Raw genomic sequence first — 23504 nt, 5'->3', positions numbered from 1 at the left:
TTTTAGTGCATTTTTTCCTATGAAAATTAGTCAATGTTTATAGATTTTGGTTTGCATCATATGCTTTTTGTATTGATGATATTGGTATTATCAATTTTATATTACTTTCATATTCATCTATATTTCAGAGAAAGCAGACAAAAGTAGATAAGTGATTCGAAATTTGTCAAAATATAGATTTACAAGCAGATATTGGAAAATGAGACATAGCCAGAATTAGAGCTGTGGGTTGGGTTAGCAGTTGAGAATATTGATGTGTGACATAGACCTTGGAAGTTACCTGGAATCAAGTGTTGTTTTCTGCAATTTTGTTTCTTTGTAGGTCTAAGAGTTGCAGAAAGGAAGCTCTAGGTTTAAATGGATAGGCCAAAAATAGAATAATGGAAAAAATTTAAATCTCAGCATGAGAGTTTTGTTCTTTGTATGAGTAGGAAACCAAAATTCTTAAGTATTTTGTTGATTTGTTAAATACCTCCTTCAATATGATAATCTGATATTTAAAGACTTGTTTTTTGTGTGTAGACATTTGTAGAAGATATAACTTTACATATTCAAGTTGCTACTTTGAACCAACCTAAAATTTCTATAGAAAGAGTCACTAATGATCGAGATGTTTTTTGGAGAAAAACATTTTCAGGACATGGTTGCGGATTTGTTTGGTCTTCACTCCATAGACAATAGGGTTGAGAAAAGGTGGAACTAGCAGGTAAAGATTTGATAGAAGGATATGAACACATGGTGGTATGTATGAACCAAACCTATGGGTGAAGAAAGAGAAGAAGGCAAGGAGGTAGAACTGTAGGAAGACACAAATGTGGGCAATGCATGTATTAAAGGCCTTGAATTGTGCCTCTTTCTGGGGCAGTCGAAAGACAGTGATAAAGATTTGAACATAGGACAAGGTGATAAAGATTATGTCAAACCCTAAGATGGTGAAGGCAACAAATAGACCATATATCTTGTTGATCCGAATATCTTCAATAGCCAGCTTCACAATGGCCATGTGCTCACAATAAGAGTGGGAGATGATTGTAGTTCGGTAGAGTTTAAGATGACATTTGATAAGTAGCAGGCATGGTGCTACAAGAATGGCAGCCCTGAGTGTCACCCCAACTCCAATGTAAGTTAAGAGTTGTTGAGAGAAAACGGTGGCATGTCTCAAGGGATCACAGATGGCCACATAGCGATCTAGGGCCATCGCCAATAACACACCTGATTCAATTCCCTGGAATGAGTGAATAAGCCACATTTGTAGAAGGCAAGCTTCAAAAGAAATCTCTGGCAAATGAAACCAGAAGACACCTAACATTTTGGGAAGAATACAGGTGCTAAGCGCAATGTCTGTGGCCCCCAACATGGCCAAAAATATGTACATAGGTTTATGGAGGCTGTTTTCATATTTGATTATAACTAAAATTAAGGAATTCCCAATCACAGCAGTGACGTACATGATACAGAATGGAATCCCAATCCAACACTGTACTGACTCCAGGCCAGGAATCCCGATGAGTGTTAGTACAGAGGGCATGAAGACTGAGCCATTGAATATGAGCATGGTGATTTTGTCAGAAGAATCAAAGAGTGATAATCTTGTTTCATCTTCTATTCCCTGTCAAGACTTCATGAATTAAAAATAAGAAGAAATTAATTTCTTTTAGCAAGATATACTTTAGTTAGTTCAGGAGTATGTCATCTTATCTTTATTTATTCTGAAGTATATTTGCCTTACAACTTTTGTAAGTTTAAGGCGCAAAACGTTTTGATTTGACACATCATATATTTCAATACGATTGCCATTGTAGTGTTAGGTAGCACTTTTCTCATGTCACATAATTATCTTTTCTTTTTTTGGTTGGAATAACTAAAATCTAGTCTCTTAGCAAGTTTAAGGGTTATAATACAATGCTGTTGTCTATAATCACTAGCAATTTTTTTTTTATGTTCTAGTTTTACTCTTAAAGCACATAACTCTAATCCCCCCATCCCTCTGTCCTTGGTAACAACCATTTTACTCTCTGTTTATCTTTTTAAGATTTCCACATACAGGTGATATTATATAGTATTTGTCTTTCTCCGTCTGACTTATCTTACTTAGTATAAGGTCAGAGTCCATTATTAATGTAGCAAATGGTGGGATTTCCTTCTTTCTCACGGTTAGATAAACTTATCACCTGGGCAATACAAATCAAAATCTCAATGAGATATTACCTCACACCTGTTAGAATGGCTATGATCAAGAAGATAAAAGATAAGTGTTGGCGAGGATATGGAGAAAAGAGAACTCTTGTACACTGTTGGTGGAAATGTAAATTTGTTCATCCACTATGGAAATTCATCAAAAAATTAAAAACAGATACTCTATGATCCAGTAATTCCACTTCTGAGTAGATATCCAAAGGAAATGAAAAAAGAATAGTGAAGATATATCTGCACTCTCATGTTTACTGCAGCATTATTCACTACAGCCAAGATATGGAAACAACCTTATTGCCCATCAATGGATGAATGGATAAAAAAGATGTAGTATATATATACAATGGAATATGATCTATTTTATTGTTTCCATTCCCACTACTCCTCTCCTATCTTCTATCTCTTTTCACAAAGTTATTGTAAGACCAATCATCAAGTTCTATGTTTCAACATGCCTTAATCATTTTCAAAGAGCAACATTAAATGGATTAGATGGCTTTTTTCTGATCCACAACTACTGGGCCAAGCAGATTCCCTTTATTTTGTGTTTGCTGCTCATCACTTGTGCGTTTTTGTGACCTGCCAATTGGAATTGGGAAAAGAATCATTTAATGCAAAATAAAGATATTTCAAGAACTAGACTCCATGTAGGCTGCACATAAAGGTTCCACTCTGGTGGTAGACCATTTTGCTAATCATAATCAGAAGATAAGTTTGACCAGAATATTTTTCCATTTTGTAGCTCAGTAGCTTGTCTTCTTAGGTTAGTCTCTTCACATCGTGGTCCCTCTCCAATAGACGCAGAATTCTTTCAACAAAATTTTTCAAAATTTCAGTGTTTTTCCAAAACCCAATCACACACTGTGCAACTTTTCCTACTTATTATCTGTGAAATAAATCATTTATTTTTAATTCATAGCTGTGTTCCTTGGCTGTCCCTTACTATGTCTTGCTATTTGCACATCTGTTTTATTTAATTTCAAGTGCCAATTTATGTCCTTTGTTCTTTTCTCTCCTCATCAGTAACCATTACTACATACCTAAGCCTGAACAATCATTTATTGTTAAGTATTTCTAATAATGTAGACTATCCGTGAAATGTAGTTTTTTGTTACTTATACCCTTATGCTTCTTATATTCACTCTAAATATAACGATTTCTATAAAGGCAAACATTTTCTTCTATACATTGTTTTTCATAGGACTAGATCCATCCTATTCTTTGTCTCTGCCCTTTATGGGTCTCTAAAACACATGACACTATAGTGTTCAAGGCCTCCTATGAGAGGTTTTGCCTTATCATTTTCAAAGCCCTCGAGGGATTCTTTACCTGATGATTCCTTACACCCTTTATTTATCACTTCTTCAAGAAAATATTTCCTACCCAGAATATGCAAAATATTAATTTACAAGTCGTATTTATTTTTGTTTAGTAATTTCCAAGCAAATTTTCTGAAACCATTTCATCAATGTATAAATCAGATAAAGACAATGAGGAAGACATAAAACAAAAGATTGGGAAAGTAGAAAAATCTCACAATCATGTCTTCTCCATCATCCTTCAAGTTTTTTCCCTGATAAACTTTGATTATCTCTGAGACATCTAAGGTTACCTAGAACACACCTCAGGCCAATTGTAGGAGAATTTGCCTCTTTTGCTTAAAACTTATTCAACTCTGAGCAAGGCTTTCTTTTCTGAGACTTCTTATTCTGAAACACTTCTTTTTAGCAAATAAACAATGTGCCAAACTAGATCTTCTTCAAATCAGAAGGTAGCATTACTACACACAAATTAAAAGTTTATTACCTAATGATTTTATTCAACACAGATTTGTTAAGTATCCACTATGTTCCAAATATTTGTTGAAGCAATTGAGGAACAAGTTAAATTTACTTATTCCATATTTTTGAAGTACCTACATTATACAAAGTATTTGGAATTTAAAACTAGCATCTATCGTTTATTAAACATGTATTATGTCATTCACCTTCATAAGATCCTTAAATATTTTAGATTATTTTATCTTCCTTATCTTATGATATTGACACCATTACCTTATTATATTAATGAAACACTAAGACGTTGTTATGGGTAAATTTACCTGGATCCAAATTCCATGGCATAGTGACCGAGGACAGAAGAAAAAAAAATTATGTCCTCTGATATTTTATAATTATATTTCAATAAAGATTATGAGATACATATAAGTGTGTCCCTAAATCAGGCTGGGCTGTGCAAAAATGTACAAAAGATTTTAATCAGTCTGAGTGTGTTTAGATTCTGATGGAAACAACTCCCCTAATATGTTCTTATTCATCAAATAGGCATAACACATATATTATATACATATTTATTAGATGCTATGTGTCTGATATAACACCATGATTGCAACATCATGTCATCCATATATTGGCTAACATTCTGTGTGATTTGGCACAAAAGTGTATGCTCTTGCCTTTATCAGGAATATTAATTTGGGATATTTAATATGGCCACATAAATAATAGTTTACCTAGAAAATCCTTAGAGGATAACATGCAAACTGAATTGCAACAGGAGTATGTATTGTGAGTAATCTGAAGAATAGAGCAAAAAGAGAAGAAAGCAAGTAAACAAAGAAGCAAGTGTATAAAATCGAAAACACTGTCTTCAGTCTAAGAACCATTCATTGTGTGAAGAAAGTAGTTACCTTTCTTCCTGATAATTTTACATTCCAACTTCATAAGGTCTAACTGATGTTATTCTAAGGCAGGTTATCCAAATCTCACCATAAGTGACATTTTAGATCAGATAATTTTTTTTTTTTTGTAAGGAAGATCAGCCCTGAGCTAACATCCATGCCAATCCTCCTCTTTTTGCTGAGGAAGACTGGCCCTGAGCTAACATCCCTGTTGATCTTCCTCCGCTTTATATGGCATGCCGCCACAGCATGGCCTGACAAGTGGGTGCGTCGGTATGCACCCGGGATCCAAACCCTGGCCGCCAGCAGCGGAGCTCGAGCACTTAACTGCTACCCTACGGGGCCAGCCCCTCAGATATATTTTTTGTTTGGGGTAATTCTCTATACTGTAGGAGGTTTAGCAGCATCCCTTGCACCTACCCATTAGATGCCAGTTGCTCTCTCTTATCATGACTACCAAAAATGTCTTCAGTCATTGCCAAATGTCCACTGGATGAGTAGGGGGAGGTACATGATCCCTGGTTGCTAACCATTGTTCTACAGTCTTACATTGGGGAAAAAATAATTTTTAATTCAGAAGAATTAACATTTATGTACCTGAAAGTAAATTGGCTATATGGGAGAATACTTCTTCAGTAGGTACTAGCCAGATAAAGGAGATTGGAGAAGGGCATTCCAAAAGAAATAGTTTGTACAAAATCGCAGAAGCATGAAACATCATTGCGAATCAATAAATAGTTTTCACTTATAAATTGTTTCATAAACAGAAATGATGGTTTTTGAGGCTAATGAAAAGTGAAGGTTAGCAAATGTGAAGTTACTATTTTAAGCCAAATAATTTCAAATTTTTAGGTGGAAAATTGGTCTTTTGCCTTTTATAAAATTCAATCTGCTAGCAGCTTGATGAATGGCTTGAAGGGATGAAAGCTAAGCATTAGAAGATCAAGTTAGATGGATATTTATGATAGTCCATAGGAGATAACAGAGTGATTTGGCAATATCAGAGGAATATTAAGGAATCAAAATCTATGATACTCACTGACTTGATGTAGGGAAGTTGAGAGAGATGAGGCTAAAGATGTTCTTGGGTTAGGAGTTGATGCACCAGATGACAAAAGACAAGGTAGAAGCAACTTTGTGTGTGCAGATATGTAGATGTTTAGAAGAGGGAGGAAAGATATCTTAAACTCTTGAAATTCATAAGCCAGGGAAACAATCATGAATCTCATGTATAGCATCAACCCAGAACCATTAGTGTTACTTAAAAATCCAATTCTGACCCAGGTTGATTCCCAGAATCTAAAAGAACTAAGGGATTTAGGATCTAAATCCACATTCCCTTCAATCTTGGGAATCTTTAACGTCTATAAAATTTCTGATACTCATCCACACTTCTCTTCCTCAAGCCCTCAAGTGATAGAGAACACTGTTTTCTGAAACAGTTTGCCACATTTCAGGACAGCCCTAAATATCACATTGGTCTTTCTTTTGAGCTTCAAACTACCTTCCACTTAATTTCTCATAAAAGTCGTAGATCTACATTCCAAAGACACACCTAAACCAAGTTTCACAGCAGTTAATTACAGAGGATCTGAAGTCAGTCAAGAGAGTTTAAATCCTGGATGCCACTACTTAGCTTGGCATGCTCTTCAGCTGGTTATAAAACTTCTAATTGTCTCAATTTCCTTGTTGCTGAAACAATGTTAATGGATAAACATACATTACAGGATGACTGTGAGGATTAAATTATCTAATCTATTTGAAATATTAGAAATAAACATAAAATGTATTGTTCTGTCAAAAAGTGCTAGCTAATAATACTTAGAAGTTTATTCTCTCCTTCCCATGAATAATTTCAGATATTTGATGAGCATTTCACTTGAATAAGCATTTTCCCTGAAAAACTTGAAAGGCATCATTTTATCTGAATCTTTCTCAATTTAAACATATATAATTTCCTGAGCTTTTAACAAATAAGCTTTCCATTCATTTATTAGCCCAGATCATTCTCTAGAGGTCCTCCTATTTGCCAACCTCACTTTAAAATTGTCATCCATTGTGTCATTAACTGATTCAGAAATGTTATGAAACAAAATATATATACTGTTTGAACACACAACTACTGTAAGATTCTATTTCTTTTTTGTCATTCTGGCATCATATTGGATTGCATGAAATACGTGTTCTCTTTGAAACCAGTCCTCCATTTCCCCACACTCGGTGCAGAATCTCAAGCCCAGAGACTTACCAGGGATCATCTGTGGTAATACATGTAGAAGCCAGAGGGTGGATCTTTTTGATGTTTCAGTTAGTGAAGGATGAGTGTTTTGTACTATAGGACACATCTGGTGGATTGGTTTTGACCATTCCCTAGTGAGTTTTTAGGTTCACCTGGGACAAGGGTGAAAAAGGAGGCAAAATATGGTTCAGAACTTAGAAGAGTCGTTGTCTAATAGTGGTTCTGCATCTGAAAAACATTCTCAAACTCTGGTTTCTCTTTGGGACTGAGAACCAAAGTTGACTTCCTTTTAAACATTCCTGAGAGAAGAAAATGTTCCTGTACAACACAAAAGAAGTCACTGACACCATTTACAAAAATAATGAGCCAGTAAAGGGAAATAAAAATTCTAGAGATATTCAGACTAATCAGCATATATATGCTGACAGAGCAATAAAAGGAATATTTCTGTAATCTAATTCCAGTCAGGGAAGCTCTTATTTCTTATTTAATCCTATGAAAGGGGCTGACTGTGGAAAGTTTACCTCAGAGCCTCCATCACTTTCACTTTCTGAACTTATTCCACATGAACTTTGGTGACACTATTCTTTCCTTTATCCAAACCACCTCTCAACAAAATGTCCCGGTCATGTTCAGAATTCTGATGAAATGATTATATGTATTTTCAAAGTTTTTAGTATCAGCCCCATATCTCTATGAACTTTCCAGCTGGGGTCTATTATTCATGGCAGTATTAATTTAGTTGAAAAAAGCATTTGTGCCTTACAAAAGGGATTTTAAGCTTTGATATCAAGAAGAAGAAGAGAAAAGACTCCCATTATCTTTGTAGAAAAGGTCTAACAAGGCTGGATTACCTGCATCTAGGAGACCTGATAACCTTACTTGGAGTCGTGCTGTTTTTGTCCTGTGTCATTGGGTCTGGCTCTATTTAGTAGACCTGTCTTTTTGCACTAAAAGACTCTCCGACTACATCTTGTCATTAAACTGCCATAGAATTATAGTCATCTCAGAAAAACCAATGGTATAGGATTCAGGAATGAGGGCAGTTATGTGCTGGTGCCAAATCCTACTGGCTTAAGAGAGCTGTTTGTGTGCTTCTCAGCTCTGTATTCAGTGACTTCATGTTGATAGACTGACATCAGCCATAGCTACAGTATCTACACCAGGAAAACAAACATATAATGCATATTATAGTGCCAACCACTCACCAAAACATAAGCAGATGGACCCAAAATAAAATGAAATATTTTCAGGTAAAAAAGGTGAATACTTTTCACATAGAATTTTAAGTAGACAAATGTGAGATCATCAGGTTACAATATCTATAAATAATTCTTTATGTAGAGTTTAACTAATAATATAGACCTATTGAGTGACTCCCAGGATACCTTTGGAAAAACGTTTGAACCTCAAGGATTTATAATGCTATTGAATGTTAGAGAGCAAAATGTTCTTAGATACTATTTAGTTAAAACCCATTAGAACTATGTGAGTATAAGAAGCTTTGGAAAGAAAGTGACTCCTTATTCTGGTGACAGATATAGTTCCTTAGAACTCCAAATATTAAATAGAAATAGTTGACTTCATAAGCATTTTAATGGAAATGCATTTCTCCGTGAAATGTAATAGGAAATATAAAGAGAAAATTTTCAGAAAAGGCTTTTATTTCTGCATGTTTTCCAGAGAAAACAAGAAACAAAGCATTTACTTTTTTAATATAACAGCATTAGAAATGGAAGTTGAATACCTTTTGATATTGATAAATTTTGATAAAATTTATCAGGTGAGATGAAATATGTGTGAATAAAGTATGGAAAATATAAAATAGAAGGGCCTTGGCATGTCAATATTATCTGTGAAATTGTTTAAATTAAGATTTTAGTCCTTACCCAGCAGAGAGGACAGGTATCATGAAAAAGCTTACTTGGCTAGAGTCCTGACTGCCAGGTGCAAGAGCAAACTCAGAGACATCCAGGCAATGGAACATTATTCAGACGTAAAAAGTCAAATTGATAGAGACAGAAAGTAGATTAGTGGTTGCCATAGACTGGGAACAGGACAGAATGAGGAGTGACTGCTAAGAGGAATGGGACATTCTTATTGGGGTGATAAAAAAATGTTCTGGAATTAGATAGTAGTGATGGTTACACAATTTTTGAATATACTAAAAACCAGAGACTTGTACACTTTAAACGGTGAATTTTATGGTATGTAAACTGTATCTCAATTTTAAAAAAAAATTCTGTTTTGGGGTTCAGTGATTTTCTCTTGAGATTAGTCAAGTCAGATGTTGAAATTCTGTAGTGAATTTTTTCAATTCAGATATTTTATCCTTCAGTGCCAAAATTTGTTTGATTTTTTAAATATTTTCCATCTCTGTTAATATTCTTATTTTGTTCAGGTATTGTTTTCCTTAGCTTATTCAGTGTTTTTATGATGGTTATTTTCAGTTCTTAGTCAGCTAATTCATATATCTCTGATTCTTGAACGCTGACTTCTGGAGATTTATTTTATTTCCCTGATTGAGCCAGGGTTTCCTGTTTCTCCATGTGCCTTGTGACTGTGTGTTGGGATCTATGCATTTGAAAAACAGCCACGTCCTCCCGTCTTTATGGACTGGCTTTGTACTGGGAACAACCTTCACCAATCAGCCTGGCCAGAGATTCTGGGGGCCTCTCAAAAGTTTCTTTGGATGTGTCTTATCTGGATTTGTGCATGTATATTCCCAAGGAGAGAGATTAGAGATTTCTTTCCTCAGGAGCTCATAATCTTCTCCATCTGGTGTCTGTGTGGTACTGCAGGTTCTCTGGAGCAGCAGAAAGCCACCCAGCTCTTCTATTCTTTGCAGTCCCCAGGCTTCTAGAGTATGCCAGGTCCCATCAGTGCTTCAAGAGAGCTGAGACAGAAACCAGCACCTAGAGCAGCCCCCCCCAAAATTTGTATCCTTGGACAGGCACTCCAACACTTTCCCTCCCAAAGGAGAAGCAAAATGTTGGGGATTTCTTCAGCTCCTTATGCACTGAATTGTAAAGGAGGAGGACTAGGGAGAGTGAGTGCATGCTAGTCCAAACCATTGCTTTTGTTTTTAGTGGCTCCCAACGAGGCACCCTTTGCTATCAGGCATACTGTTGAGTGGGTATCTCTGTGGGAGTAAGAAGGGTTTGTGGCTTTCTATTCTGCTTCTTGTTCATATCGTCCCTCCTTTTATTCTTTCCTTTTTTTTTTCCTCTTTCAATTTAACCTGTCTTTATTTTTGTAACAATGCATACATTTCTTTCAACAAACTCAATTTTTTGTTGTTGATAATAAAAAGAATGGACAGTTCTATCTTCGTCAGCTCAGGCTGCCATAACAAAATACCGTTGACTAGATAACTTGAACAACAGAAAAATATTTTGTCACAGTTCTGGAGTCTAGAGTTCCATGATGAAGGTGCCATAATGGTCAGTTTCTGGTGAGAGCTCTCTTTCTGGCTTGTGAATGTCCACCTTCGTGCTGTGTCCTCACATGGCAGGTAAAGAAAGAGAAAGCTCACTAGTGTCTCTTCTTATGAGGTCACTAATCCTATCTTGTGGGTCCCAGTTTCATGACATCATCTAAAGCTAATTATCCCTCAAAGGTTCCATCTCCCATTACATCACATTGGAAGATAGGGATTAACATATGAATTTTGGGGGGACAGTTTTCAGGTCATACCAAGTACCTACATTACTTTCTCAGAGGTACCTCTTCACATAAAATAACTAAATTAAAATAAAAGAGTTTTGCTATTAAGAAAAATTTGCTATTAACAACAAAAAAATCATTTTTACTTAAATGCTCTAAAAGATGATTTTGCTTTCAAATTTTTATTTCAGGGAAACTATTTTCTTTTATTCTAGTTCTACTACAAAAAGTTGGTGAGAGGCATAAACATTTAGACATGAGAGGCCTTTCTTAGTATTAAATTAGTTTTTGTGTGAAATTTTCTGACCATAGTCTTTGCGACATTCTCATTTGTAGAAGCATCTTAAAAAGATATACGAATTTTGAAAAACTATTGGTCTCGGTGGTATCTATGGACAAAGCAATTTAGATAAATGTCACATGGTAATGTGATTTTAATAAAAAAGGAAAATTACACCAGAAATGATGTGGTGCTTGGTAAAGAAAATCACATTGTGAAGCACAGCCTAGCAATGGAGAACAGAGCCATCCAGCCCGTGGGCAGTGTGTGCAATAAAAGGTAAAATTGCTTATCACAAGGTAGTCTGTCAAGTATTTCCTTAAAAATCCCCTTCTCCTCTTCCGTTTTTTTTTCCTTCTTCTCTTCCTTCTAAAGGCTTTAAAATAATTCATGGTTTATAATGCTATTAGGATGTGATGTAAAAATTAATGACAACTATTTAAGAACAATGTAAGCTCTGCATTTGCATTATCCTGTATGATCCTCGTAGCTACTCATGAGACACTATTTTGGGGATGATTGCACAGAGGCTCAGAAAGTTCTGCAACTTGCTTAAGTTCACAGAGTTAATATGCGTTGGCGATGGACTATCAGCTCAGGCATTTGACTCTGAATCCCATGCTTTTTATCACTATGTTAGAGTTACTTTTTTCGAATATAAGTATTTATTGTTCGGGGCAGTCCTCAGATATTCAAGTAGAACTTGACCTGCATTGGGCCCTTCTCTCATCTGTATTGACTACTCTTATTCTTAGACATAGGCTGACTCCATCTCAAATAACCTTGTCAAAGAGCCCCATATATTCGCTCACTGTGAGAAACTGGTTATACTGTTTCTCTATCCAGATGAATTAGAGTTGTTCACATCTGAGGTTCTCTGCAAACAGCAAATTTGTAACTGTAAAACATCAGGTATCAAAAGTAAATTGTTTACATATTTCAATGTGGAACCTTTGTGTAACAGACCTCCAAATGACTAAAATCTTTTGTTTGAAGATATGTTTCTGGTGAGGTTGAAGGAAATGAGTTTCCTTTTTGCAAGGCCCTGGGAGACTGGGAGGATTTCTGGCACAGAGAGGTCCAATATAAACTTCATGTGTACACTGCTTATGTAGAGGCTGCTACATCAAGAGAAGCCACCAGGACCAAATTGAAATCAGCCTAAACTAGAGGTAGAGCAGAGACCCCTTGCAACCAATATTGTGGAGACAAACAAATAAGGAGAATTTTGTTATCCTATCTACATTCCCATCTTGTCTTCTAATACAGAGTAGCAAATACTAGAAGGAAGAAAAGAAGGTGTCTCAGAGACAACCTTCACCCTTCTCCTCCACTTCAAACACTACAGGTTGGGTGGAGTGGGGGAAGGAGGTAAGAGAGGAGAAGAGTCCTCTTGAGTCAAGTATGAAATTCAAGTTTTAAAAACCAAGCAGCATCCAGTCTTATTCAGTGGAAAAATGTTCTGGTAACTGAAAATGACCATGGAATCATCCAAAGACATTGTTATGGTAGAAATCACCTAGTTGGAGAAGTAAATCTGACCCAGTAATGTTGCTGGGGATAGTCGGGAGAAAATAGTCATTGTGTAATTAAACTCAAACAAAAATTGAGACTCCTCAATCAGTAGGTTGATCTATATGCGAATTGTTTGTCCCAGCAAGTTCTTGTGTAATATTCTTTATGGATAAATTTTCTCTTACTTCTTATGTTATCTAGACCACAGCTGTCCAACAGAACTTTCTGTGAATATAAAAATGCTCTGTATGTGAGCAGTTCAAGGTAGTACCTACTAGACACATGTGACCATTGACCACTGGAAACGTGGCTTATAAGAGACTGAGGAACTGAACTCTTTATTTTAATTTAATTAATTTTGATCTAAATTTAAATAGTATCATGTGTTTACTAGCTACAGTGTTGAACAGCCTTAGTCTAGATTCTCAAAAAAAATTGTTTAGAGACAATAGTGAAGGTAAGGAAAGTTCTATGTTAACAGGCGTATTTCTTTCCTGCAAGTTAATTAATTTATTTATTAAAATGCAGTGTAGAAGCATCAGCGTATATTAAATTTACCAGTACCTATTTTAATCCAATTTAAAGAAAAACTTACAGTTTTTAAAATGTCACATGTTTAAATATCCATTTGATAAATTAATATTGTAGAAATAATTAAATACTTAGATTTTGCCCCGCAAAGATTTAGCCATAGAAAACCATTCTGAAAGATCTTTTCTCCACGAGTAGTTTTCCAGAAATATTTGCTTTGACCTTTAAGTAAAATTAAAAGCAATCATTTCTTCCTTAAATTGATTCTGTTTCCCAATACTGCTGTCTTTCAGGTAGAGGGTTCCTATCGAAGAATGGCTCAGTTGAGGAGTTGAAAAAGCCAATATGAGTCAGGTACCTTTCTAGTGCATATGGATTCTTCATAATTTTCCTGCCAGATTCAAGGTGGATAGGATGGTGTTCTGATTCATTTCAGATATAAGAGAGCTATGTTCTATGTTCTCTTTTTATCAAGACAAACCAATAATCAATTTATTGTTAATTTTAGATTCATTCAATGCATATCATATTGTTAAGGCAAAAAGAAAGGCAAACAGAATTTTCTATACTGATGATGTGCTGGTAGTATCATGGATTAGGAGAGGCTCTCCATCATGATTGCCTGCTACCTTTAAGAGAGACAAAATAGGTTTTTTGGCTGAATAATTTCAACATTCAGATAGTGATTATGTTTAATATCTTTACCCAACAACTTGTCTGTACATTTTGTCATGAACTCCTTCTGGTTAGCTCTACAGGGAACACTGCTGCTGCAAATCAATTACTGTCAGCGGAGACCCCAACTGGCTGCCTGCAGGAAGTGTTGTGCCAGGAGACTGGCTGCCACAGTGTTTTCGTATTTTTGACTCTTGTTCTTTCTTCATACTGAAAGTTTTGAAGAATTTAGACTGCTTATTTTCTAGAATATCCATCTCTTGTGTTTCTTCTATGTTTCCTTATTATTATATTCACGTAGTGTATATTTTTGTTAGTTTATTCATGTATTGCTTTATTCATATGTGTGTGAACTCATAGAATCTGATTTTATTCAATGGGTTATAACATTACCATTATTATTTATTTACTTATATATTTATTTATTTTTGCTGAGGAAGACTCGCCCTGAGCTAACATCTGTGCCAATCTTCCTCTATTTTGTATGTGGGTCGCTGCCACAACATACAAATACATACACAGAAACATACAAATATATAATTGGGTTTATATACATGTGTAGGTATCTCTCTCTATTAAAAATAATGAATGCATACTTAAAATTCTAATCAGAATCCAAATCCTCAATGTTCATTCTCATCTCATTTCTTTCCGTATCAGCAACCGTTTTCTCAACACTATGAAAATTATCTTCCACTATCCTCAATATTTTTCTCATTTTGTCAAGCCTAAAATATACAGTGAGTAGTCTCCAGACTGCTAGTCAATATTACTGTGAAAACAAAGATAATAGATGTTCAATATTTATTTATATTACTTTTTTGTTTTTGAGGAAAAATTTACATACAGCTAAATGTGTAAATCTTAAGCTTATTTTATGACTATTTTATTTCTCAAAAATTTATCAAAATATGGAACATTTCGATCACTCCAGAAAGTTCCCTTATCATGTCCCTTCCTGATCAATGTCTGCTACCTCCCACCCCTAGAGAGGAAATCACTCATTTATTTTTTTCTCCTTATATTAATCTCATCTGTTCTAGAACATCATATAAATAAAATCATAAAAAATAAGAACTTTTCAGCTTCTTTTCCTCACCAAAATGTTTTTGATATTCACAGATGTTAATGGGTATCTTAGTAGTTTTTTTTTTCTTTATGTAGTATCTGACCAAGAAATTTGCCTGTTTTTGCTTTTTTGTAATGGAATTGTAAGAGATATTTGTATAATTTACATTCAAGTCTTTTGTCAGAATATATGTGTACAAATATATATGGCACAATCTCACAGTCTGTTTATTGATTATTAATTTTCTCAAAATTGCACATTTTTTGAAGTCAAAGTTGTTAAAAAGATAATGTCTTGTAGCTTTCTGTGTCCTAATAAGGAAATATTTGCCTCTTCTCAAGTCATGTAGATATTCTGTATTCAATATTTTTCTTCCTAAAAGGTTTGTATTTAGTTTCTACATTTCAGTTTATTACTATTTTGTATGGTATGTAATAGAAGTTAGGATTCTTTATATATATACCAATTTTTACCAGTCATTGCAGTTCCATTTTTAGAAAAGGCTTTCCGTTTTCCATTGCGTTGCTTTAGAAACAGTAGAAAAACAATCAACTATAAAAATGTAGGTTTAGTTGCAGATTGTCTATTCTGTTTCATTAATCTATTTCTTTATCTTAAGACTGATGCCACATTGTCCTGATTATTATAGTTTTATATTAAGTATTAATTTCAAGTATTGTAAATACTCAAAATTAATTTTTTATTGTAATATTGCTTTGGATCTAGCTCCTTTAAATTTCCATTTAAATATAGAATTGGCCTCTCAATTCTTTTTTTTTTTTTCTTTTGGTGAGAAAGATTGGCTATGAGCTAACATCCGTTGCCAGTCTTCCTCTTTTTGTTGAGAATGATTGGCCTGGAGCTAACATCTGTGCCCATCCTCCTCTATTTTGTGTAGGGCACGCTGCCAGACCATGGCTTGATGAGTGGTGCATAGGTTCGCGCCCAGGATCTGAACCGGAGAATCCTGGGCCACCGAAGTGGAGCATGGAGACTTAACCACTAGGCCACTGGGCCAGCCCCCTGCCTCTCAATTCTTGTCACAAAAGTTTGTTAGGATTCCGTTCAGGACTACTCTGAATCTTTAGGTAATTTCTAAAAAGAATAAAATCTTTAACAAGAATTGACCTCTTAACAATGTTGAGATTTCCAATCCATGAATATGGTACAGCTTTCTATTTCTTTAAGCATTGTCTACTTTCTCTCAACAGTGTTGGTAATTTTCAGTATAGAATCCTTGAAAGTCTTTTGTTTTATTGTGCAGCTAAAAATATCCTAAATGTCTCATAGTTTTATATCAATAGCAAATTTATAATTTTATAGAAAATTATTATTTTTTTTACTTACCACTTTTTTGTTTTGTTTTTACCTCCCAGTTTTGTTTTCCAGTATGTAGATTATAAAACAATGTTTTTATATGGACCTTTTATCTTACAACCTTCCTAATATCACTTATTAATTAACGGTATTAACTTTTGGATATACTCCTTAAAATTTGTCATGTTAAAAAATTGTGTCCACTACAAATAACGACCAAGCCCCGTGGCTGAGTGGCCGAGTGTTAAAGTTCCACATGCTCCACTTTGGCAGCCCAGGTTCACGGGTTCGGATCCTGGGTGTGGACCTACACCAGTCATCAGCCATGCTGTGGTTGTGTCCTACATATATAGTAGAGGAAGATTGGCACAGATGTTAGCTCAGGGCTAATCTTCCTCAAGGAAAAAAAGAGGAAAATTGGCAACATATGTTAGCTCAGAGTGAATATTCCTCAGCAAAAAAAAACAATAACAAAACCAAAATAAACAAATAAACAAAAACATTAAAAAATAAATAAATAAATAAAGTTTGAAAATTGGCCTTATGTGTGTTAGCCTAAGGCCTTGCCCACAGGAGACAATATCACTATTCTCTGCTGTAATACTCTATTCTTTTCAGAGTTATCACCTAAAAGGTATGAAATCATAAAATATGGGCTCAGGTATTAATGTATCAGAACCCCATCATAACTTTTAATTTCAGTTTTGACTTCTAGAATTACAGTCTTTTTTTAAAAATCATTGCATTAGCCAGGATTCTCCAGAGTGTCAGAATCAATAGGATATATATATATATAAAGAGTGAGAAAGAAAAGAAATTGGCTCACACGATTATGGAGGTTGGCAAGTACGAAGTTCTGCAAGGTGAGTCAGTAAGCTAGAGACCCAGGAGATCCAATGTTTTAGTTCATTTGAGTTTGAAGGCCTAAGAACCAGAAGAGCTGATGGTGTAATTCTAGTCTGGAGGCCAGCAAACTAAAGACACATGCAGAGCCAATGTTTCAATTCAAGGCCACAGGTAGTAGAAATGTCAATATTCCAATTCAAAGGCTTCAGGCAGGTAGAACTCACACTTGTGGGAGGGTCAGCTTTTTCCTTCTATTCAGGTCTTCAACTGATTGGATAAGGACCACATTATGAGGGCTATCTGCTTTACTTTGTCTACCAATTTAAACATTAATCTCATCCAAAAGTACCCTTACAGAAACACTCAGAATAATGTTTGACCAACTATCTGGACTCCCTGAGGCCCAGTCAGGTTGACACATGATGCTTTATATCTGCTGAGAAGATATACTGCCACATGCTCAAGTAGATACACAAACACGCACACACACACATGCACATGTACACAAACAATACATGCCTTACTCATAGAGAAAAACTCCCCAATGACACATTATAGTTTTCAGAATAAAGTTCAACAACTTTGCACAGTATCTGTGGCCATTCTTGATACCTATTTTCTTTGTTTTCCAAAACTGTACATTACATTGAAAGAAACAAAACAAAACAAAACTGCAAAACCTTAAACCATGTTCTCTAGTTTAAATCTCCTCTATCATCTATCTGGCATAGCATGTCCTTACTTGCTTGGACCAGCATTCAGCATTCCTCAAAAATCAGACTTACTAATTAAAATAGAAAACAAAACAAATATGACTCTCCTGACTGCTGCTTTCAGTTAGATTCAATACTTCATTTTCTTCGCTAACCCCACAATCCACGCGGACAACTACTACTTCTCTTTCATTTTCCTGAATCTCTCTCTTTCTCTCCCAGAAATATAAGGCTACAAACTCAGGAAACCTAAGCACTGTGTCAAATTTAGCACTATGCCACTCTTCTCTAGCATAATATTTATGATATTGTGGGTTTGTGATAACACTTGATGAACGAATAAAGAAGTAAGTGGTGGAGACAGCAGAAAAAGAATTGATGTGTAAAATGGAACACGTGAGTTCTCATGATTTTTGAGCCTAACTCTGGCAATGACCCTGAAAATGTATGGACGTTTTTAGAGTTTATTGTCTCATTAGTCTTAAAGGGATTCAGTGGAGTTTTGTTTTAGTTTGTTTTGTTTCAGTTTGTTTTGTTTCTTTTGGATAGAACATGATTAACATGCACTTCCTCTGATTTTTTTTTTTTTAAGATGACTTAGGGGGCTGGCCGGGTGGCCTAATAGTTAAGTTCAGCATGCTCTGCTTTGGTGGTGGGGTTCGATTCTGGGTGTGGTTGTATACCACTCCTCAGCATCCATTCTGTGGCAACTCACATACAAAATAGAGGAAGATTGGTAACAGGTGTTAGCTCATGGTGAGTCTTCCTCAGGAAAAAAAAAAAAAACATGACTGGGAAGACAAGAAACATGATCAACAACATGGTTTCATTGACCACCTGTGTACCCTAGAACAATACGCCTTGGGTGCATTTAAATTCAGTGGGTGATGCATAGTAATTCATGGAACCTTCTGGAGAAGAATTCTTAGAGGAGGAAGCTCAACCAGGGACTAAAAAATAAAACAGCAAAGGAAACGAAGTATGTTCATTATTTTGCTCTTTCTACATTTCTCACTCTCATTACCCAGGTAGCATATGCAACCCCGTTGACTGACAGTTGTCATGGGTTATGATGATCTGAAAATCACCTCACTTTCAGAACTTTCAGCTGACAACTTTCAGAAAACAATTAAATAGAAAACTCAAGAATCTCAAATAATGAGGAATTTTTGTTACTTTATTTAGTTTTGACAGACTGTTGATATTGCATAAAGAGGAAGGCATGAAGGTATTAATCAAGATGGATTTTATGAACAGAACATTTTTACCATATGAACGCGTATCTGTTTGGTCTTTGCACCATAGACAAGTGGATTGAGAAATGGAAGGACCAGCACGTAGAAGCTGGAAAAGAGGATATGGATATAAGGGGGGCTATGAGAACCAAACCTGTGTGTGAAGAAAGAGAAGAAGGCAAGGAGGTACAACTAGAGGAAGGCACAGACGTGAGCGATACAAGTATCAAAAGCTTTCAACCTAGCTTCCTTCTGGGGCAAACGAAAAACTGTGATAAATATCTGTATATAGGACAAGGTGATGAATATGAGGTCAAAACCTGCAACAGCAAAGGCTGCAAACAAACCATAGGTTTTGTTAACATTGACATTTTCTGCAGCCAATTTCACAATGGCCATGTGCTCACAGTAGGAGTAGGAGATGACTGTTGTATGATAATGTTGAAACTGGCACTTTATCAATAGTAGGCTTGGGGCCACTAGAATGACAGCCCTGAGTGTTACCACAGCCCCTATTTGGGTGACTAGCTGGTGGGTGAAGATAGCAGCATGTCTTAGTGGGTAACAGATGGACACATAACAGTCCAATGCTATGGCCAGCGGGATGCCTGACTCCATGCCCTGAAATGCATGTATGAGACAAGTTTGAAGCAAGCGGGAATGAAAATAAATGTCTGGAATATGGAACCAGAAGATTCCAAGCATCTTGGGCATAATGCTGCTACCAGGTGCAATATCTGTGACTTCTAGCATGCCTAGGAAAATGTACATGGGCTCATGGAGGCTGCACTCTGATATGATGATGATTAGAAGCAGGGAATTTCCAATCATAGCAATGAGATACATGACACAGAATGAGATCCCAATCCAGCACTGCATGACTCTAGGCGTGGGATCCCTATTAGTGTCAGTACAGAAGGCATGAAGACCGTGATGTTTAACATGGCCATAGTGTCTTTGTCCCTCTTGATACAAAGGAAATAAGTTAATCACTGCTTCTGTTCCTTTTCAATCTCCTATTTTTATCCAAAGTCATTGTATTGAGTCTGTCTGAAATAGGTGGAACTCTAAGATCATATCATCCATATCATTCATCCTATTGAAGGGAAAAGAGATCCATAGAAACCAACACTATTTTCAGGAAGGGCATCTACAAGCACTGAATCACAATAAGTTCTTATGTGCATGGCAGGCCAACTGCATTAGAACCAAAATCTCCTGGATAAGGGAATTAACTGCTGACTTGTCTGTTATATCCATTCTGTACCTGTGAGTGAACAAATTGAACTTGTTTCTTTTGCTTGGAAATTGCATTTTAATCAGAGTTTGATGTAGCTCTCCAAATCCCACATTCCAGATACTTCTCTCATATGCTATTATTCCCAGTTGTCTCTAAGTCAGGAAGAGTCAGTTTAGCCCAGCAAATTCTTAGACTCTGACCAGTATTAGTGTAAAAGTTCCCTGTGAAAAAGAATAAAGATAGAATTGGCTGAAACCCAAAAGCTTAATGTACTTATATATCTATATGTTTCTAAATGATCTATGCAACACTGTATCTATACATAATAACTATAGGTTCCTACATGTCTAGTAAGACTGGATGTCCTTTCAAAAGAAAGTGAAGAAAGAGCTTCAGAAAAGATCATTCAAATCCATGTACTTTAGGCAGGTCTGGGTCAATGTTCCTTGCTACTTTTTTCATTTCTAGTAAAACTGCATTTTATTTTGCCTAGGTAACTTAGCCAGAATAGAAGCTAATTTCTTGGGTTTAAGCTCTCAGAGCTACCATTAGCATGAGATTTGGCACATTTAGGCTCATTAATCCTTATTGAACCATAGATCATCTGGAACACTTGAATCATTTTGTGAGCTCAGGCATAAGAAATTAATAGAAAATAAAGGACGAAAGGACAGGTTCCTTAAAAGGATTCAGATATAAAATTAGAAAATGAACACAGAGGGCAGTCCTTAGGATACCAGAAGAGGGCTGGTTCAGGAGAGGGCTATGGGCAACTGAAGAAAATTTAATCACTTCTCAATTCATTGAAGACTGAATTTTCTGAAAACTTGGGGTCTTATGCCTTGTCTGCAAGTTCATCTCTGATCAAAATCAGTACTTTTTATATTACATACGTTTCCCCCCCAAAGCCCCAGTAGATAGTTGTATGTCATAGCTGCACATTGTTCTAGTTGCTGTATGTGGGACGCAGCCTCAGCATGGCCGGAGAAGCGGTGCATCAGTGTGCGCCCGAGATCCAAACCCGGGCCGCCAGCAGTGGAGCGCGCGCACTTAACTGCTAAGCCACCAGGCCGGCCCTATATTACATATTTTTAAGCAAGAAATTCTCAATCTGTACATTAGAGAAATGTTTGTAATTCTGTGAAAAATATGATTAGGTTCTTTCATTCTTTCACAGACTCTCCAAGAAAGTTGCTTTATGTCAGCAAACTCATGATCAGCCAAACACATAGTGAATGTCACCAAATATGCCCATAACGCAGGAAGCAGCTGTGGTTTATGCTGCTAAACCTCAAGTGAAAGAACCAAGTCAGTAGGGGTCATTTCATGACAGGTTTGCTCCCCAATGCTTAATTCTGTTACTCCCCAATCCACAGATCACTGACTCTTTCTAAATGGGGTAAGATTTTCTTCCTCTATGATAATCAAAATTAGAATAGGTATCTTTTAAGAACACTCACAGTGTCTGACTTACTTAAGAGTAAGGAGCTGACATGTAAGCATTATCCAACAGGTATAGATCATGGGATGGCAGGTGGAAGTACCCAAATGAGTATAGGGCTGGTGGGATGGAGTGACTGCGGTTGGAAAAACTGGTAATAAAATAATTATGGAGGTAAACTCGGAAATAATGAGAGTTACTTGCCAATTTGTGTTGGGAGCTGGCTCTGCTCTTACAGGGAACTGAAGAGGATTGTCAGTTCTTCATTTCACTATCACTCATCAATTCTTCTCTTCTCCTGAGATGCCAGTCTCATTCCTTTGTATTTTCTGTTCTGCAATGCTTCTTCTTCTAATTGCACCCTCCGTAACAGCACCCAGTCAATGCATGGACCCTAACCCACTTGGTAATGGGACCATCTGCCAATATATGGACGCTCTGGGATAACCTTTCATGCTTTTCTTTCGTCTCTGCAATACAGACACTCTCTCTCTTCAGTAAGCCTGCCTGAGATAATATTTGTGTGTTCATCCTCCAACAAAACTCACGGTAAGGTCTGTATTATTCTAGGGCACAGATCAATTTATTGAGCTCAAACTGGAGAAGAAAGCTGCTGGCCACCAATTTTAATGTTTCCTGGTGTGTGGAGAAGGAGGAGTTATAAACATGGGATGAGGGAGTTCCTAGCCTCTAGCAAAAACATGAGGGAGTCAACAGATTTTAATTAAGCTCTCTTGAGTTCATCCACATGTAATACCCCTGAAATCTTTTCTACAACTTGCAGAAATTTCCTCTTTTTCCTCTTTTCTCTTTCCCCATAGGCTAAATGCAGAGAAGTTAGTATACTCAAATTTTCTTTTTATAAGCTGAGTTCCTTTTCTGCTGTCTTCATTTACAAAAAATTTAAAATCCTCTTAAATGTGAACATGTTCCTCTACCAATGAATTCTATTTAAATAAATATCTTTCTGTCCTTTCCTTTCACTAAGGCACTTCTGGAAAGAAAAATATGTATTCATAATTGCTCTTTCGTCACACATTTACATTTCATTCTCTAGCAGTCTCATTCCTCAGATTTTCAGTATATTGAAGCTACTTTTGTAAATTTAGTAATATTCTCAGAATGACTAATTATGATGGGCATTTCTAAATCTTATTCTATTGAGCTCTGAGGAAGTTGTTGCACACTTGACTAAATTTTTCTCCCTCTCTTTCTTTATACCTTACTCCCTCTTTTCTTTTCACCCTCTCTTCCTTCTAAAGTCTTTTGTTATATGTTTTATATATGTGAAGGAATCATACCATGTGCTCCTGATGGAAAGAAAAATATGTGGTATACACATGGCTTCAAATTTTAGAGATGTGGTGAGATAAGTTAGTATATCTTTTATCATGAGAACAATTAAGTTGTAAGAAAGGCTTATGCACATGGTATCTTTCTCCTTGACATGTTTCACCTGGTTTCTAGACTTTCTTGTATGTAGCTAACCTTAAGAGGAACTTGACGTAATGTTGAGACATCGGCAAATTTTGGAGGGATACTTTCAGTGAAATGGAGGAGGGCATTCACAATGGATTTCAGGGAGAATAAAAGATAAAGATGAAAAGACAAGGGAACCTAAATACTCTTTCCAAAATTTCCTCTGTGAAGGAAAGGGAAACAATGGTACTGATTTATGTTGAATGAAATTGATTCAGAGGTCAGCTTGGCATCTGAACTAATCTTCAGTCTATTCTCAAGTCACCAACAAACAATTTAGAGTAGTTTACCATCTTGGTTCCCTTCTCTTCTTCTGTTCTACTGATTGTTTTTAAATTTTGGTACTCCCCTAAATTCTGTTCATTTCACCTTCACCTATACAAAT

General features: G+C 36.0%; 1 protein-coding gene, 1 long non-coding RNA gene and 1 pseudogene across 3 annotated transcripts in view; 1 reads left to right on the top strand and 2 right to left on the bottom strand.

The window, feature by feature from the left end:
- The window catches only part of LOC147916610 (uncharacterized), a 36667-nt gene extending 20285 nt beyond the window's left edge, over window positions 1–16382 (top strand). Inside the window, exons 2-3 of one of the 2 annotated variants that reach the window (XR_015552684.1) lie at window positions 13398–13458; window positions 13855–16382. This is a non-coding gene — a long non-coding RNA (uncharacterized LOC147916610). Of the gene's footprint in view, window positions 1–13397 lie in introns of both variants that reach the window. The other variant, XR_015552683.1, reaches the window with a different exon arrangement.
- LOC101403156 (olfactory receptor 52A5-like) lies at window positions 599–1555 on the bottom strand. Its single transcript, XM_004434104.1, has one exon. It carries the CDS (start codon window positions 1553–1555, stop codon window positions 599–601), a length of 957 nt encoding a protein of 318 aa, XP_004434161.1.
- A 2589-nt stretch (window positions 16383–18971) lies between the features above and the next one.
- LOC101391426 (olfactory receptor 52A1-like) lies at window positions 18972–19909 on the bottom strand (annotated as a pseudogene).
- Between the last annotated feature and the right edge of the window lie 3595 nt (window positions 19910–23504).

Source organism: Ceratotherium simum, chromosome 7 (assembly GCF_057802395.1).
Source record: "Ceratotherium simum simum isolate JZ-2026a chromosome 7, ASM5780239v1, whole genome shotgun sequence".
NCBI classification, from domain to species: Eukaryota; Metazoa; Chordata; class Mammalia; order Perissodactyla; family Rhinocerotidae; genus Ceratotherium; species Ceratotherium simum.
This window is presented reverse-complemented; position numbering and strand designations above follow the sequence as displayed.

Excerpts from the sequence above, each read along its gene's own strand:
- LOC101403156 (XM_004434104.1), bottom strand. The coding sequence starts at position 1,555 with ATGCTCATATTCAATGGCTCAGTCTTCATGCCCTCTGTACTAACACTC.